Below are 17,090 nucleotides of genomic sequence, written 5' to 3' on the forward strand. Positions count from 1 at the left end.
TCCCTTTCAATGAATATTTGAGTTTTCTTCCCTTAAATAAAATTTTATTGCAGTCTTTCTTTCCCTTAGGGCTTAGAGCAATGATTGTTTTTGTTAGTTTATAGTGTCTTCTTGCTTACTTCTGCATAAGCTGTCTGAAAATCAAACTAAGCAGTTAAAACAACATTAAAAACAATCACATCTTTTAAAGAAATAAATAGCTATAATCCAAAGGTGTACGGTGTCAGTGTGCCTCATTTGAGGAATAGGATTCTGAGAGTTTCCTGGAAACATTCAGGAGATCAGGTAAGGTCATGTAGGCAGTAAAGTTGCTTCTATTGAAAAAGATTGATTTCAGTTGTCATCCTTACTGCACTGATAATCTTCCTTCAGCTGAATTCTTTCTTTCTTGTTGTCTATGCGTTTCATTCTGAATTTGCACTATATTGCAGTTTGATTGAAGCCAATCAAATGAGGCAATTATTACTGTGCTTGATGCATCTTTCAAGTGCCTTTTGGTAGAAATTCTGTCAATGCCAGGAAATTTGCTCAGCGTTTCACTGTCAGAAATGCCTTGTTGTGTGAGGTGACCAAGGCAACTCAGATTTGTTTCGATGTGGTGCAAGAAACAGATGAATGACAGTTGAAACAGCTAAATGCTGACAGGCTTAGCTGATGGCATGTTTGTAGGTGGATATATTAAATGATGGAAGTGACTCTTTTGAATAATTCTGGTTTTCATTCTGCAGAGTATGCAGCTGTTGATGGCTAAGGAGGTGATTTATGGGCTGCTTTTGCTTCTGGTTCTTCTCTGGCTTGGGATTCATGAGATGGGAGAAGGGGCAGAGCTGACCCATCCCTCTCATTCTCTCAAATGTTCAGCTGCACTGGAGTAATTCTCTGCTCTAGTGCATTCTGCTGCCGAAATCATTGCTTCTTCTTTAAGTGTTGGGGTCACTGCTTCTTTCTGTCAGTATTTCATAGTGATTGCTTGTTTTCTATTTCTGTTTCCTCTTCTTGTTCTCAGGAGCCTAATTTACTAGCTTTAGACCTTGACTTTGTTGATTCCCATTGTTATTTTTTGGGGGGCACTGTGCTGCATAGCAGAAGTTGCTCTCTGTGGGTAGATGCAGTTTCTCCTTTGTCCTTATTAAGAGTGGGGCATTTGTTTGTAATCTGATCTGCCTCGTTTGAGATGCTTGAAAGAGGGGGGGGTGGGGAAAGGGGGGCTGAAAGCTCAGCAGCAGCTATAGTAGCAAGTAGCAAAGTTACATCCTCAGCCTCAGAGAGAGCAGGAGGTGAAGCCCATTATCCTAGGAGTAGTCTAGGAATTGCTGCTGGTGTGAAAGTCTTATGCTTACTACTTCCTCTCTTACTGTTAAGTAAAGACAAGCTGTTTGTATCCCTGGATGCACCCCGGACAGCTTTGTGATTCCTTGGTTTCATAAGGACCTGAGGAGTCCTGGTCCTGTAGAGATGGGCTCTTTCCTTTTGTACTCCAGGCAGTAACTCCTCCTGCCTGTATCCTGCAGCCCATCTGTTAGGGTATGGCAAGTCTCTTTATGTCCTCTTTTCTTCATTGCTAGCTCCAGGTATGTCTCTTGAGCCATCCTGATTGCAAGATAGGGCACAAGGATTTGGAACTCCCAGAAGGAATTCTTGTGTTTTTCTTCATTGAATTTACTATTTCCTCTTTGGTTTTGAAGGAACTGATTTATTTATTTATTTATTTTGCTATAGCTTTCCTACTTAAAAGAAGTTCTAAACCACTGCTTTCTGTTTTACTGATCTCATGGTGAATAAATCTATAGTGTTACACTGAAGAACTCACATGGCATTTCTTATCATTGTACTAATATATTAAAATCCTAACTCTGTATCAATGCAGAATGATATGCAGCTGTCATTCAATTTTTTTTTCACTACGACTGCAGGAATGCACATACATCTGCAGGATGAAGCCTGTTTGTCTTAATGCTTTGTTTCATGTAGAATTTGACAAAGGTAGATGCTATTTTTCAGAACTCTTCAGTAGTTCTGAGGTGTTTATTAGTAACACTTCAGCTTTCTGCTTCATTGAAGAAAAGAGTAAGAAGAAAAAATGAAATAATGTGATTTGTCATCTAAATAGCATGACTAGTTTTTTGTCTTGTTCTTTCATGTTTCTGTACAGTAAAAGTAAAAACAATATTGTCTCCCAAGATCCAAACATTCAAGCTCTGAATATATGTAACACAGACTAAGAGTTTTATTTCGGAAGGTTTTAAGACTTGCATAGTTTAGAAGCAGGCAGGATATTTCACAACACCAGTTTTGGATCTTCTTTTAGCCAGACATGTGATAAGAGTGACTATTTTTTGATGGAACTTCTGCCGAAAGAGGAAGGGGAACTGTCACGTTAGAATACACGCTTGCCATAAATTCTTTCCTAATGCTTACGCTTATTTCTTATGAGTAGGACTGCACTGTGTTGAGATGCCCTTGTCACAAAGCCTGCTTGAAGCTCTTAACAATTCAAGATTTGGGTGTCACCTGCATGGGATTTTGGGAACCTATCAGGTAGAATGTGACCAAAGAAAAAAAAAAAAAGGGCAAAAAAAAAAAAAAGTGGGATATAGAAGTGTGCTAATGCAAAGGTGGGCTGCCCTGTCAGAAGTAGAGGGGATTGTGAAGTATTGAATCATGCTGTTGCTCCTTGAAGAAAAAAAAAATTGCTATGTTCTATTGCACAGATGTTCTCTCAGATCTTCAATGGGCCTTCTGTTTGTGGTTTTGTATAATATAATTCCCACGGGGGTGTGAAAATTAAATATTTTGTGAGGAAAAGTTTGTATCCTGGCTCCACCATGGGCTGTATTGTTTCCATTAGTGACTGTGAATTAAGTAAATGTGATAACTTCAAAGTTTTAACTGTTGAAAGTGTGGGTAACCATCTTCCAGAAGCAAAGTATTAGCAGCTCAGGGAGTGGGAGCTGCATGCAGCTCGATGACAGCTGGCTGTGGAGTTCAGCTCTGCTGATGTTCTGAGTGCTGTCTGCAGTGTCTGACTTTATCTGACAGCATGGCAAAGGGCTCAGAGATAACAAGCTTCCTGCTTGTGGTTTTAAACTTTATTTCAGTACTTTTAGCAGTTCTAAGTATGGGACAAATTGCAGGCTCAGTCATCACCTGTGCCCATCATGTGTCCTGTCCATTCCTCTCTCCATAAATAAAACCCAAAACAAACATGCACAAAAAAGAACCCCCCAAACAACAACAAACTTCTAACACTGTGAAACAACAGTGTTTTGATTCTGTAAAACTGGTTGCTGAAACAGTTAGGACGAAATATTTTCCCACTCTGGTATTTCTTCCTCCTCTGATGGTACCGTCACCCATTTCACAACTTACTGATGCATTAGAAAGTTGAGCACCTGCCACAGTGGGCTGTTCTTCTCTATTGCTAAGCAGAACTGTGATGTACACACGAGTGTCATTCTGTAGCCCAGGGACACAAATTCTGTTATCCCAGCTCTTTACCAAGGAGTGCTTTGTATTTAATGCACGTGTAGTGTCCTGATAATGGCCACAGCTATCAGAAGACAGAAACATGTGATTATCTGCACCATCTAAAACAGAGCACTTTGAAGCCCACTGAGAAAGCAGCTATTTCAATTTATTAATCAATTAAGTTTGTAAAAGGAATTATTTCCTTATCTTAACAGCCGTGCTGGTTGAGGTTCTGCTCAAGGCCTGGGAACCTCTTGTGAAGGAGAATTAGGGATGGCAAGAGATGCTTTTTATCTTTTTCCTGTAGATTTTTTATTTTCGCCTCTCAGGGAGGAGAAAATCCAAGTTTAGTTCTGAAATGATCCTAAAGGGGTGTACAGTGATGTAGGGCTGCCTGGGGTGTGGGCAGCTTCATTCCAGGTGTGTCCCTAATGCACCTGCTGGTGGCTGGGCATTAGCTGAACCAAGGTGCTGGAAGGTGAGAACAGGTGCTTCCTGCTGAGAGTAGGTGAGTACTAAAACTAAAGAGAAAAGGGAAATTTAGGAGTAGGTGACACTGGATTTAGAGCATTTGGCTGTTACCTTAGGAAGCTTAAGTTAAAACCCTGAACTAGGTCACAAGTGGAAATGAGGTTCATAGTGATGTGCAGTGAAAAACTGGAACGGTGCTTTTCCTTTTTGCCAAGTACATCAGCATGCACTGTCTGTGTTTTGTTTTGTGTGCCAAATTTAATGTGCTGCTATGAGTTTGAGGATAGAGAAACCTGTATTTCTTAGGAAACATATAGCTCAGTTTATAAATATATATACATACATATATACCTGCATATATAAAAAATAGATATTTGAGTAGGCATTTCTGAACTTTTTGTTTATTTATGTCTCCAGCAAATAAAACTCTCAAGTAACTTTATCCTTCACTGATGCTTATGATTAAATCAAAACCTGTGGGCAGTTGAACTTTAATGTAGTCTCCACTTAGGACTGAAATCTATTTTTGGTACCATGAAGTAGAAGACATTTCACAAAGTAATGCAAAAAAGTTGGAAAATACATCTACTGCTGTCATTTTTAGAAATGGAGGCCTGCTTTGTAGGCAGTAAATCTCAGGGAGATAGCTCTACCAGTTAAAGAAACCTAAAGAGTAACATTCCTATTTTTAAAACACTAGGGTTACATCACATGCAGGGTTATATCTAAGCAATCTTATAGAAAGGCCTGTTTGATGGCTTTTCAGGTGTATGATTTTTCTAAATGAAATAACAGAGGTATCAAAGGTATTGCTGCAGCTGGGGGGGAGGGGGGGGGGGAAGTAGGCAATGGGGCCTTTTTACTCTGGCAAAGGGTTCTTCCAGTAGGTATTTAGATTTGGCTGCAAAAATGACTCCAGTCTGAAATGAGCTCTGTAAGATATTATAGTACTGAGATGTTCCTTCACTTTCTGTTAGATTCCTGTGTAAATACTTGCTTAGAACAGGAGCTAACTATATGGATGCATGGGAACATTGGGACTGCTGCTAATACTGAGAGTGAGTTTAAAATATTTCAAACTTTTTTTTTACTGAGAAAATAGTAAGGACAATAAACAACAAGTGCCAGGAGATTGGCAAGTTAATTAGGTAGATTTTCTGCCTCTTAAAGTAGCATTTGATGACCTAATTAAATGAAATACACAGTGATACAGAGAAATAAATATCTTGTTCTTATATTAAATACCAATAGTTTTTTTTTGTTTTTTTTTTTTGTTTTTTTTTTTTTTAAAGAAATTTTAGTTTTAATCATTGTGGCAAGCCTATGTTTATAGGCAGAGCTTTGGATGTTATGTATGAAGTAGTCATGCCATTTCCAATATGTGTCTCATGACTTTGTACAACCCTGACATTAAAATCAGAAGTACAGAATATATGTACAACTCTAGATAGGAGAGATGATTTCCTGAAGTCCTTCCAGGTCAGTGGAGGATACTGTGGTATTTGCAGTAGATTCTAAAAGTCACCGATTTCAGAGCTGAGATGAAGAGGACCACCACCACCTGGGAAAAATTGGCAAGATTAAAGCTGTTAATTGGTGTAGCACTTCTGTAAGAAGTATGCAGAGTTGAACAGAGAACTGCAGCTTGACTCCATCCCCTTCAATTTCCTAGAAACTCTATATAAATTTATTACATTTAGAACAGTCTGTGTAAAAACGAAATAGTGTTTATTTATATTATTTTGTTAGCTTCTAAATGATTAAAGGTGATAAAGTATTTCATATGTCAACTGTATTTCAGAAAAATATTGAACCATATTGTACCTGTGTCAAGCCACTAGGTAGTTGTCTGTAGGGATCTCTTTGTTCATGTTTGTGGATGTGGTATTGGATGCTTGGAAGTCTTGTTGAAATAAGAAAAAATATTTCTAAAGGATATCTGTGTATTGTTTAGAGTAGGAATAGAGGCACAACTGGAGGTATAGGTAGGGAGGAATTTCCTTGAAGGTAACCTAGGCAATTTCTTAAAATGTTGTGTGGAATCTTCTCATAGCAGGATATGATTTTTGCTATTCCAAAAATAAGACTAACAATCCACTGAAGGAAATAACAGGTTTAATAAGAGATTTTTGAGCTCTGCTCTGTTTTTCCTTAGCGCCTCTCCCTTCAGTCAGCATCCTAAACTGTTTATCATGCTGGCTGCACTCTGCTACTCTCCCTCATACTATATTAGTATCTTGGCAGACCAGATTTTGTTAGGCTTTGCTGTCTTTCTCAATTTATCTTTTAGATTTGAGACCTCTCAAAAAAATGCTGCTATTCCTGGAGAGGTTCCATTATTCCAGCATCTGGGTTCACGTGTGTTGCTATAACAGTAAACAAATGCTTGATATCAGTAGAGAAAATGACATGTTTCTTAGCTTGGATACAAGGCAATCAACGTTTGGATTGTCTTTTTTGGACAATGTGCCTTATTCTCATGTATTTTGTAGAATGAACATACTTTAAAGACAGATGGAGTTCTGATTTTTTCAAGACCTGTAGTGTGCAACCAAACTTTGAGTATCTTTTGTGTGCTTCAGTTATATGCCAAGCTGTTACATGGAAATAGTCCAACCACTTGCGCAGTGAGAGTCATGTGGTGCCATTTCTTCGCTTCATCTCTTGGCCTCTCTTCATCCAAAACCCTGGAATTCATTTAGTCAAAGTAACTTGAAGTAGCACATTTTGACATTTGTTGTTGGAATCTAGCAGGAAGATATCCATGCAGAAAATTAGGAAGCTCTTCCCTTATATGTCAGTGTTTTTCCTCAGACTTAACATTACAACCATGGAGAAGAAAACCCTGTGTGCTTGCTCCTCTGCCTGCTTTTAACTGCCACAGAACCTGGCACCTTGCTTTAATTGGCTGTGAGATGGCAACTTTGTGTGCAGGTGTCACCACGGGCACCTCTTATGTACATGGCTCTGGGTTTTAGTGGTTGTTAGCAGTTTCTGTCAGTGCTTCACAGTTGCTGTGAATAATAATTCCAAAAACTGAGACAAAGTTGAGTAATATAAAAATAGCTGACACAGAAAATACAGCCATTTTTAAGAACTTTTATGCTATGCATACACCAATGGTATTCCATCTATTCTTCTGGAGCCCATTCACTTTGTTAACTTTTAACTAGCATTTCCCATGACCTATGGCAGTGTGCTGGATGCCCAGAACTTGCAAACTTTCAAATGAATGCTTATACAAGATTTTTTTTATTTTTTTTTTATTTTTTATTTTTTTTCCTATTCAGAAAATGATTATGGTTGAAACTTTCCATGCATCAAGGCTCTGATCATGAGAGCTGCCTTGATCCCATATTATCCTATGGGATCAATGTATTTAGTACATGAAGAAAAAAGAGTACTTACTGAATTGGAATCACATCTCTGTGCTTCAGTACACATAATGAACCCCCAAGATGTGAGCTTGAGTAATATTGTGGTAATCCTCCTAAGAGGGGAGTTAGCAGTCAGAGGGAACTGCAGGTTGCATACAAGAGTTGCTTCTTTCCCCTCTGAGCATGTCAGGAGGTGGCTTGTGTGAGCAGAAGCAAGAGAAATAAAATGTGGACATCTAGGGAAGCTTTCAAACAGTAAGTCAGTAGTAAAATAAGAGTCTGCAGTCTGTTATTGGACTTACTAGAAAGAGATTAGTCACATAACTGTCAAGAAAGATTTCAGTGTGGTTGATCCAACCCTGGGATAGGACATGTTGAGACTGAATGTCAGTGCTAGCTTTTGGGTTAAAAGAAGGACAAAGTAAGGAGATAGAAGAAAACCCTGAGGTGGCCTCATGGTATTTCCACAGTAATTCTAATTTACGGCAGAATAAATTTTGAGATTGCATTTAATGTTGCTATATTATTTCATTTTTCCCTCTTGATTTGTCTTCCAAATCTTCATGAGTCTGTGCCCACATCAGCCTATTTCTAGTCCCTTTATAGATTCTGCTGTAATGTCTCTGCTGCACATTGTGATACTCTATTGTAAATGACCTGTCAAGGTCTATCTTGTGTGGATGTTAATGCAGCTGAAGGAAAGGAGGAGATTTATTTATTTTTATAAGTTTATGCAAGCGAAAGTACATTGCTTGAATAGGATGCCTGCTAAGTTTGTAATTTGAGAGCAATGTCTGCTCTTTACGCAGCAGTCTTCAGTAGTTCTTGGAAATGAAATATAGGATAGCAGTCATTTTCAGAAGTGGTAAACAAGGAAACAAAACACCTGTTGAAGTCAAACCTTAATGTTTTAGACTAATCAAAGGGGATTTATCGCTGCTAACGTTATGTCAAGAAGCTTTTTTTCATATACAGAATATTCTGTACTGAGGGAGGCTGTGTTATATTCATTTAAAATCTGAGTTTTTTTGTTGCTTGGTTTTCTTTAAGCTTCTTTAAGGGGATGAATTGAAAACATGAATTAAGTTATACATGTAAAAATGTAGAATCAATGCTTTGTATACTTGGAAAATGAAAATCTGGCTTGTTGTGGGGCTTTCCCCCCTAAATCTTATGACAAATATTAAAAAACCAACAAACCTAAAACTTAACAAAAACTCCCCAAACAAACACTAAAAAGCCCTCATTCCTCATTCTCTGCCTTGGAGAATGGAGAGAGTGCGAATTCAGCTCAGGATTTACAAAGCCATGTATATATCCCTCATGACATGTCTACTATCACTCTGTAAGGTAGCTGACACTTGTGTCAGGGGTGAGAAATGTCCCCTTGTTCTCTTCTGTATTTCCTTCTGATAACATAGTGCAAAACTTTTTACTTCTTAGTTAATTCTGTAAAGGTTAGACAGAAGATCTCAAACTGAAGGTACTGCCCTTTCTTGTATTTATGGAGAATTTGATCTTATAACTTGGAAGCAAAGTTATTATTTTTCTTTTATTATAACTAGTTTTCATAAAAGATGGGGAAAAGAGATGGAGCAAGGCTTTCTGGCAATAGACAGAATAGTCCTTGACTGACAAGGGAATACTGATATTGAGATGGATCCATATAGCAAAATATGCTCTATATCTTCAGGTTCATCTACAGTAGGAATTGCAGTTAATCCAGCATTTCAGAAAATTAAGAATAGAAATGTGCCAAGTAATGCAGAGATAAGCAAACCTCTCCATAATTCTTTTTATCTAACAGTGAGTATTGGAGATACTCTTGACTATCCCTTACACGTTTTCCCCTCCTCTGATAAACCTGTGCTATAAGTCGGACCTCTGTCTGTCTATCCTCACTTTGGTGAATCTCCACATGCCCAACAACCTGAAATGTGGTGTCTCGTGGTGGGGTTGCATTGTCACTAAGCTGAGCTACTGGTGTTCAGAAAGTGGATCTGTGATGCTGCCCTGTTTGACTTTTTATTGCTTTTCTTTGCTTTTTCTTTCTCAGGCACTGTTCCTTTGCTGATAGAAAATACCTAATGACTTCTCTGGCTTAAATCAGGGTCCATCTCTAGAAAACTTGAAGATATTATTCTTTTGCAATAAGATTACAGGAGATGACATGATTGCATTTTTCACAGATCTATAAATGCTTCACTCAGGGCCATTTTAATAACCTACTCTGACATTGCAGACCATAGATTTCATCTCTTTCTTCATCTCATTCCCCTCCATTTTAGTCCAGTGATTTCTGGCTGATGTAGAGCATACTTTTCTGTTTCCTTTTCTTGAATGGCATCGATCTAGATTTAAGGTATCTACAGCAGTAAATATTGCCACTGTAAATCCTATTTCAGTTATATTCACTGTTGTGTTCTAACAGTGCTGATTTTCCAGGACAGTATAGATTTCCTTCTGCATTGACATCACCCTCCACCTTCTGTCCATGGTGCCCCTCATATTTGTCGCAGCTTGTTTCTGGTTAGCTTGGTGAGCCATCTGCATTGTGTCTATGTATGCTGGCCTGCCATTTGACATGGCAACACACAGCATCATCCTGTCATGATGAACCTTTAGGGTTTCAGTGAGACTATATGAAGTTTTGTCTGTCATCTCCTTCTGAAGGTTTCTAAGGGATGAGGAGGGAGAGGGGTGCAGCCTGGAGGCACTGTTCTGGATTTTCCACTTGTAAAGGCCTGGAGAGCAACACTTCAGTGGTGATCAAACATCTTTTACACATAGTATGAGCATACCCAGCTATGGCCACAGGCTGTAACTGTATGATAGGACATGTTGCCCTTGATTTAGTAAGAGATTACATGAAGGTGATAATACAACTTGTTTGCGTGCTATTTACAGGATCTGGGACTTGAAAACACTTGGAAAGAGAAATGATACCCAGAAGTTGTTGGTATAACTCAGGAAATGTAGAGAGATGGCAAGACAGAAGGGTGGTACTTTATTATAAATGGAAGAGCTCCATTATCACACTGTTTTCCACAGCTATTATTACAAAGTAGTGTCATGCTCTTATTTATTATTTACTTTTTTTTTTTTTTTTTTTTTTTTTTTTTCCAGTGCAGCACAGTAGCTGCTTCAAAGGTTATCTCTGCTCCTCTGAAAAACTATTAATCAAAAATTATCAGTCCAGATGAAAAGGGAAATTCTTTGTGCTTTACCAGTGCCAAAGGGCTGATCTAATAAAAGCAAATTTGTCACATCTGCACAGCTACCAAGAAGATGATGGTTGTGACTGTGGAAAAATTACTATTTTATACTACTTTGGTGCAGTAAAACAAATGTTCTGCAGCTTGTTGCATAAGATAGCATACTCTGTATTGCAGCCATATGACAGCTGAAAAACTATTTTGACTGGCACTTTTTGCAGTGCTGCCTTTTTTTCCACAAAAATGCAGGACTTTGAGCTAAAACAAACTCAGACAAAGCCCATGATCCTGTAATCCAGTTCTGTTAGGAGCTGAGCATTGATATGGGCTTGATTTCAAAATCACTGATATGTGACTTAGGGACAACCAGGTTATAGGCAGGTGCACTGCTGGTTGTTGCCCAAGTTATGCTCCTTGCCTACCATCATTGCTTTGCTCATCCACTGCCCAACATTTGTAAGTGCTTCCTGCTTGCTCAGTGGGAGTGTTGTATGGCAGCATTCAGAGCAGCTCAGGGTGTTAGAATTTACTAGGGCATGTTTCTCCTATCTGATGACTGACTGAAGTGTGCATATATATATATATGTGTGTGTGTGTATATTTTCCAGTCTTTTAATGTTACTAGTTGTTTATTTGCTTTTCTTTCTTTTCATTCAGAAACATAAAATACTGTATTGATATTGGTTTTATGCCTTGAAAATGTTTCAAATTTCACTTGCCTGTGGGGAGCTGTCCAAACAAAGCTTTTCCCCATTTCATCGACATAGCAGCAGGGAAGAAAAAGATTTTCATTCAAGTCCCTGCCTTTAGAAGAGGGTGGTCCTTAGCGTGCCCAGCCAAGTGGAGCTGGGTGTTCCAAGACAGGAGAAAGACCTCATTTAAGATCATAACTGTCTAAGTCACTGCTATCTTGTAAAAGCTTCTTTCTTATTGGTTTTTTGTTTGTTTTGTTTTTTGTTTTTGTTTTTTTTTTTTTTTTCTCCCTATGCCTTTGAAGGTTTATGTTTGGAATTATAGGATCATGGACTTGGAAGGGACCTATAAGGATCATGGAGCCCAGCTCCTGGCTCCACTGAAGACCAACCAAAAATCAAACCTTATCTCTGAGTGCACTATCCAAATGCTTTTTGTTGCCATGAACACTGCCCAGGGGAGCCTGTTCCAGTGCCTGGCCACCCCCCAGTGAACAACTTTAACTGTTATCAGACCTGGCCCTCACATGTCACAGCTTCATGCTCTTCCCTTAATTTTCTGTACCTGTGAAAGTGAATATGTTTGAAATTTTGTATATACAACCTCCAATATTGAGATATCATATATAGAGCTGCTTTTCAGCTATACTTTTGATGAGATACATCAGCTGTGCCCTAGCCAGTACTATCAGCATTGTCTCTGGGAGGCTTAAATCTCTTCATTTTATAAAGAGGGGTTTATTTTTCTTCAGTGTTACTTAATGATTATCCTTCCACACTACAGTGGAGTGAATGAGAATTTCTGAGAGTGTATTTGCATCGTTAGCCATCACTGTAATGTTTGGAAGTGTAAAACAGTCATCGTACAGCCTTATCTATGGGACATAATAGTATATTTAAAAACAAAAAAAGCAGAAAGTGGGGCAAATACTGAATTTACTGTGTGCCAAAGATACAGCTACTTCAGGAGGCTTTTATGGTAATAGGGGATTGAATTTTCTCTGCCATTTTATCACTCTATAGATTAATGTGAGGTATGTGAAAGTGTGAGGGGATGGCTCCATGTTCTAACACACATAGTAATGAGCCTTGAACTCTGTTATCACTCAGAAAGAGTTATAGCAGTGGGTTGTGTTTAAAAATGTCAGCCTGGTAGTTGTTGAAAGAGCAAATAAAAAGTTAGGATGGGAATAGAGAACAAAGCGGAAATCATTATTTTGCCACTGTACAGATTTATGGCTCCCCTGCATCTTGAATGCAATATGCTGATCTCTGTGCTGATCTTCAGAAAGGTTAGAGGAGAATAGAGAGATTTATTAAATGAAGGCAGCAGGGATGTTCAAACTTAGTTATCCCATATGAGAAACAGGGAAGGGACTGAAAGCATTTCTCAGGATGGCAGAGTGGAAGGAGAAAGACAGTGCAGTTCTCCATGTTGTGGGTGCAGCAGAGCGGAGCAGCAGGGTGCTATGGTTCTCTGGCTCTCTGAATGCCAGAGCTGAGTGTCATATGAATTTGCCAGCAGGTAGGCTCAGGGCAAAAAAAAAAACAGCTGTGATACCTCTTTGTATAACATGCAGAACTTGTTCTTGTGGGAAGTTCTACATTTCAAATGTTTTCATGAGTTCACATGGGCAGGTACCTAAGAGCCCTCTCTCTGAGGCTGCGTTTTGGTTGACGCTGAGTGGCTGTTTGGTTGTGTTTTCCACCTAGTCCAGTGTTCTGCTTTCCCCTATCTTGTTGTTGACCAGAAATCAAAGAGGGGCATACAGGCAGATATGTTTACTGAAATTTATTAATGCATCCTTTTGTTTCTGTAGAACTAGAATTGCTGATGTGGTTTAACTTTGGAAGTAAGATAAAAACAATAGCAAAAGAGATGGGCAAATAATGATAAAGTATTGTTTTTTTAAAAAAACCAACAACACAACAACAGTATAAAACAATACCAACAAATAACAAACACAAATGTGTGCCTATTGGAAAACTTAAATTACATATAATAACTTCTTGCTACTGGCCTAGAAAAATCAATGTCTTGTGATTGATGATTAGGGAAAGAAATGAATGATATAGAATAATCAGAATTCTACTGTCTGTAGGCAAAAGTAAAAAACTAATGGCATGAAGTATGAAAATAGTTAACTCTTTCCTCATCCCCCTATTTTCTTTTTATCCAGAAAGAATATGCTCTAGTATCTTGATGATTCAGATTTGTTTGCTTAAGAAATGTCTCTGTTTTATTACAGCTTTGTTTTTTCTCTCGTAGGTTAACAGAACCTTCAGGATATTTAACAGATGGTCCAATAAATTATAAATATAAAACAAAATGTACCTGGTTAATTGAAGGATAGTAAGTATCCATTCTCAAAGATTAAATTTTTTGACATTTTGGTGTTTTGGAAGAACTCAAATGGAAATTGCAACTAGATACATTATAAAACCATGTGTATATAAATTTATAATGTAAAAAGGATATTCAGATTTTCTCAGAGTTGGCCAAATTCCATTCCCATTCAGATTTCTGGCATTGGAATTTGCTGATGTTGGAATGCGGCCATCACTGAGAGCTCTCAGAGTGCTGTGATAAATTTGTCTCTTGTTTGAGTACCTCTACCTAAGTCCCCAGAGTGGTTACAGGATCCTATTATCGAACAAATTATCATATTCTTCTGTGATAAATCAGGAATAGCTTCCAGTCTGATGATGATATTCTGGTTAAATGATGCTCAGAAGATGATGCTTCCAAAAAGCGCCCCAGTTTTCCCCACATATTTTATTTTAAAATCATATTGTGCCCACAGTTGTTGCAGCTCAGATGTTTCATACATTTGTTACTGATTTTTTTTTCTTTTTCCAGTCTACACAGCACAGAAACACAGGTATGTGTATAACAAGATGCATACTCTGGTCTGACATACTGCTCAGGGCACAATTTTGGTAAATTTAGATGGGCATCTTTTCCCCAGGATTGATCAGGATTTTGTTGGAGGATTCAAGGTCTGAGTTTTACTAACGCCACAGAAGAAAATGACACCTTTTTTGTATATCCATGTTATCATTCTCTTGGTACGCTTTAGACTTCTCCTTATTGAAAAAGCTAGCACAAGAATAGCTGCACTGAAGTACAACACACTGAAGTGAAAACATGCCTCAGGACTGTATTCAAACTCTGCTTTGAAGTTGTTCTTAACTCTGTTCCTCCTTTTTGCAGGAGACAGTAGAGTGCTTAGCTGGGGGGGAATGATGTGCTGCAGATCATGTGGGGGAGTAACCAGTAACAACCTAGTAACAGCTCAGAAAGAAAGTCTGTGCATGAGGAGATGGTATATGTATACATTTGGCCTTTAAAAAATGGGCACAATCAAAACTCTCACTTGAAAAACAAACAAAAAGTGAACAATAAAGTCCTGTTAGTTTTCTGAAGTAATAGATTGCACCTGAGCCTGCCAGTAGGAAAGCAGAATAATTGCAGACCCCATTCCCATCTCTCCCAAAACCTGGTGAAAATGGGCTGCCAGGTGTGATGGGGATACTTGTAATTTTAGGAGAGGGGAGGTGCTGCACTGGATTATCCAATAACTGCAAGTAAAGAAGTGGGCAGGGGAATTTTATCTGTGTTTTGTTGGATGTTTTCTTTCTGCTGCTTTTCCCCCCCCCCCTCAAGTCCCTGTACTACAAGACAGGGTGATATGGAACTCCCTTCCCTAAAGGGGAAGAAGTCCTATGGAACTGTGTCTGAAAACAGTAGCAAGCATAAGATGCATTTTGAAATGTACTTAGAAATATTTTCAGTGCTTTTCTAGTAGTATAGTCCTTGTAATGGGATAAAGTATGAGGAAAAAAACCCTCTTGCATTTCAGCATTAATATTGCTTGCTATTTTAATTTTATGTATTAAAAATTTTGTTACTAGTATAATGCTGAGATGAGGATTTATAGGGGATTTTCTCTTGAGAGACTCTAAACCTGTTATTCCTGATGTTTTAAAGTAAAAAATAATATACTAAAGTGAGATTTAATGGCTTTAAACTTGTGGTTGGGAACACTGATTTAAAGTCCTTGTGAACTTGAGATTCTTGTAAACTTCTGAGATTATTTAGACTTGGACTGCAGATGTTATTTTTAATATCATGTAAGATGAAAATGGAATATTTGCTTGTTCTAAATTTTGTTTAACTCAAATGTTTGGTTAGCAAGCAAATCATTTTAATAAAATACTGCAGGAACGATCAGTTTTGTTGCAAAATCTGTATTTTATAAGCTCAATATTTCTATAACTAATAATAATGTTGTTTTTGTTCTTTTTTCCCTCCAGCCCTAATGCAATACTACGATTAAGGTTTAATCACTTTGCTACAGAATGTAGTTGGGACCATATGTATGTATATGATGGCGATTCAATATATGCACCTTTAATAGCAGTATTTAGGTGAGTGTAATTAATATCCTTTTATTCCAAATAATCATACAGATGTGCTGTCAAAAAAAGTGATGATTTTTTTTTTTCTCCTAATAATTCCATTATCTTCTAGGAATTGCAACTCCAGTAAATCTTTTATCAAATTAATATATATTTATATTTGTCTAGAATCATGGATTTAGAAACAAAAAAAAACCAACAACAGTGAACAGTGAATGTAACTGGTACTGAATAATAACTAGCTATTTGCCTTCAAAGCAGTGATAAAAAGTTGAGGTAAAGTGTTTAGCATTTCCTGTGCATCCAAGAGATGAAAAATCAGACCATGTGAATGTTGCCTCCATTCTGGGATTTTATTGCAATGTTGCAGTTGGTTTATTCCTACCTTTCTGTTAATATTATGGGAAGCGTTCCAGAAAGAATATTGTAGGTAAGTGGGCTATAGTTATTAGAGTTTTATGCAAAGTAATGAAGACTAATGTTCTATGCTTGGACTGTTGGAATGGAGGTGCGGGATCATAATCCTTTGATATCAGTAAAAATTTTATCTTTTGAAATACAATTGCTGTCTCACGGCATGGGGATTGGTGGCAGAAACTGTATTTCATTGTGAAGAGAAATAAAGAATTGTATTCGATGTTATGAGATATTGATTATACTGCTGAAGTCTGGAACAAAGCTCAGCTCATTTCTCTTTCCTGCCCAACTTTATCCATTTACACTTTATCTCTCTCTTCTCCCTGCATGTTTATGTGAATGCTTGTATCTCCTTGCTTTCCTTTTCCCACTACAGGAAGTTAAACATGTCTACCTGTTGCCCAGGAGTCTGACTTGTAGCATGAATAGGAAGAAAGAGAAGATCCCTCTTCTTGTATTCTTTACTCAATTTATTGATTTGTTAATGCTGTTCATGGGATTTCTATAGCTTTTAACTGGCGCTCAGCGTGACACAGTTTTATGCAGATGACCTCTTTTCTCAGTATATTAATGTATTGCATGTCTTTTCTATGCCAGGCTGTATTGAAAAGAGAACATTCTTTCTGAAGTTCTAAAAAGTAATTTTTATTTGAAATCAGCCTTTTTATGGAAAATAGTTGTGCTTTCCAGTTTTGAAATAGTTTTAATAAGATAAACATCTAAAGGTGCAAATGTTGTCTGGAAATACAGCTCATGCTGGAAGTCAGTAAAATTTGGGCATCTGCCTGAAGGATTTTCTTCAGAATTAAAATGTTTTAAATCTCATGCTTCCTGTGCATGCACCTTCAGAATAGTCTCATGTGAGGCTTTGCATTGGTGTGTGTGGGAAGCTATTTTTTCCTTGGGAAACCTACCTGAGGTTCAGAGCTATGGACAAGCTTTATACATGTTTTAAATTAAAAAAGGCCAACAAGCTAAATTGATGATTAATTTCTTTGAGCTAATTTCTCTATGCAATTTACAACCAG

General features: G+C 37.8%; 1 protein-coding gene across 6 annotated transcripts in view; it reads left to right on the plus strand.

The window, feature by feature from the left end:
• The window catches only part of ATRNL1 (attractin like 1), a 403,630-nt gene that overhangs the window by 22,968 nt on the left and 363,572 nt on the right, over positions 1-17,090 (plus strand). For all 6 annotated transcript variants that reach the window (XR_011904014.1, XR_011904015.1, XM_072339810.1 and 3 more), the window contains exons 2-3: positions 13,493-13,576; positions 15,541-15,654. Coding sequence is in view for 4 of the 6 variants with exons in the window: in XM_072339810.1 (XP_072195911.1) it covers positions 13,493-13,576; positions 15,541-15,654 (198 nt within the window). In the remaining 2 variants the exon portion in view is untranslated. The remainder of the gene's footprint in view (positions 1-13,492; positions 13,577-15,540; positions 15,655-17,090) is intronic.

The sequence above is a fragment of the Excalfactoria chinensis genome, chromosome 6 (genome assembly GCF_039878825.1).
Source record: "Excalfactoria chinensis isolate bCotChi1 chromosome 6, bCotChi1.hap2, whole genome shotgun sequence".
NCBI lineage: Eukaryota > Metazoa > Chordata > Aves > Galliformes > Phasianidae > Excalfactoria > Excalfactoria chinensis.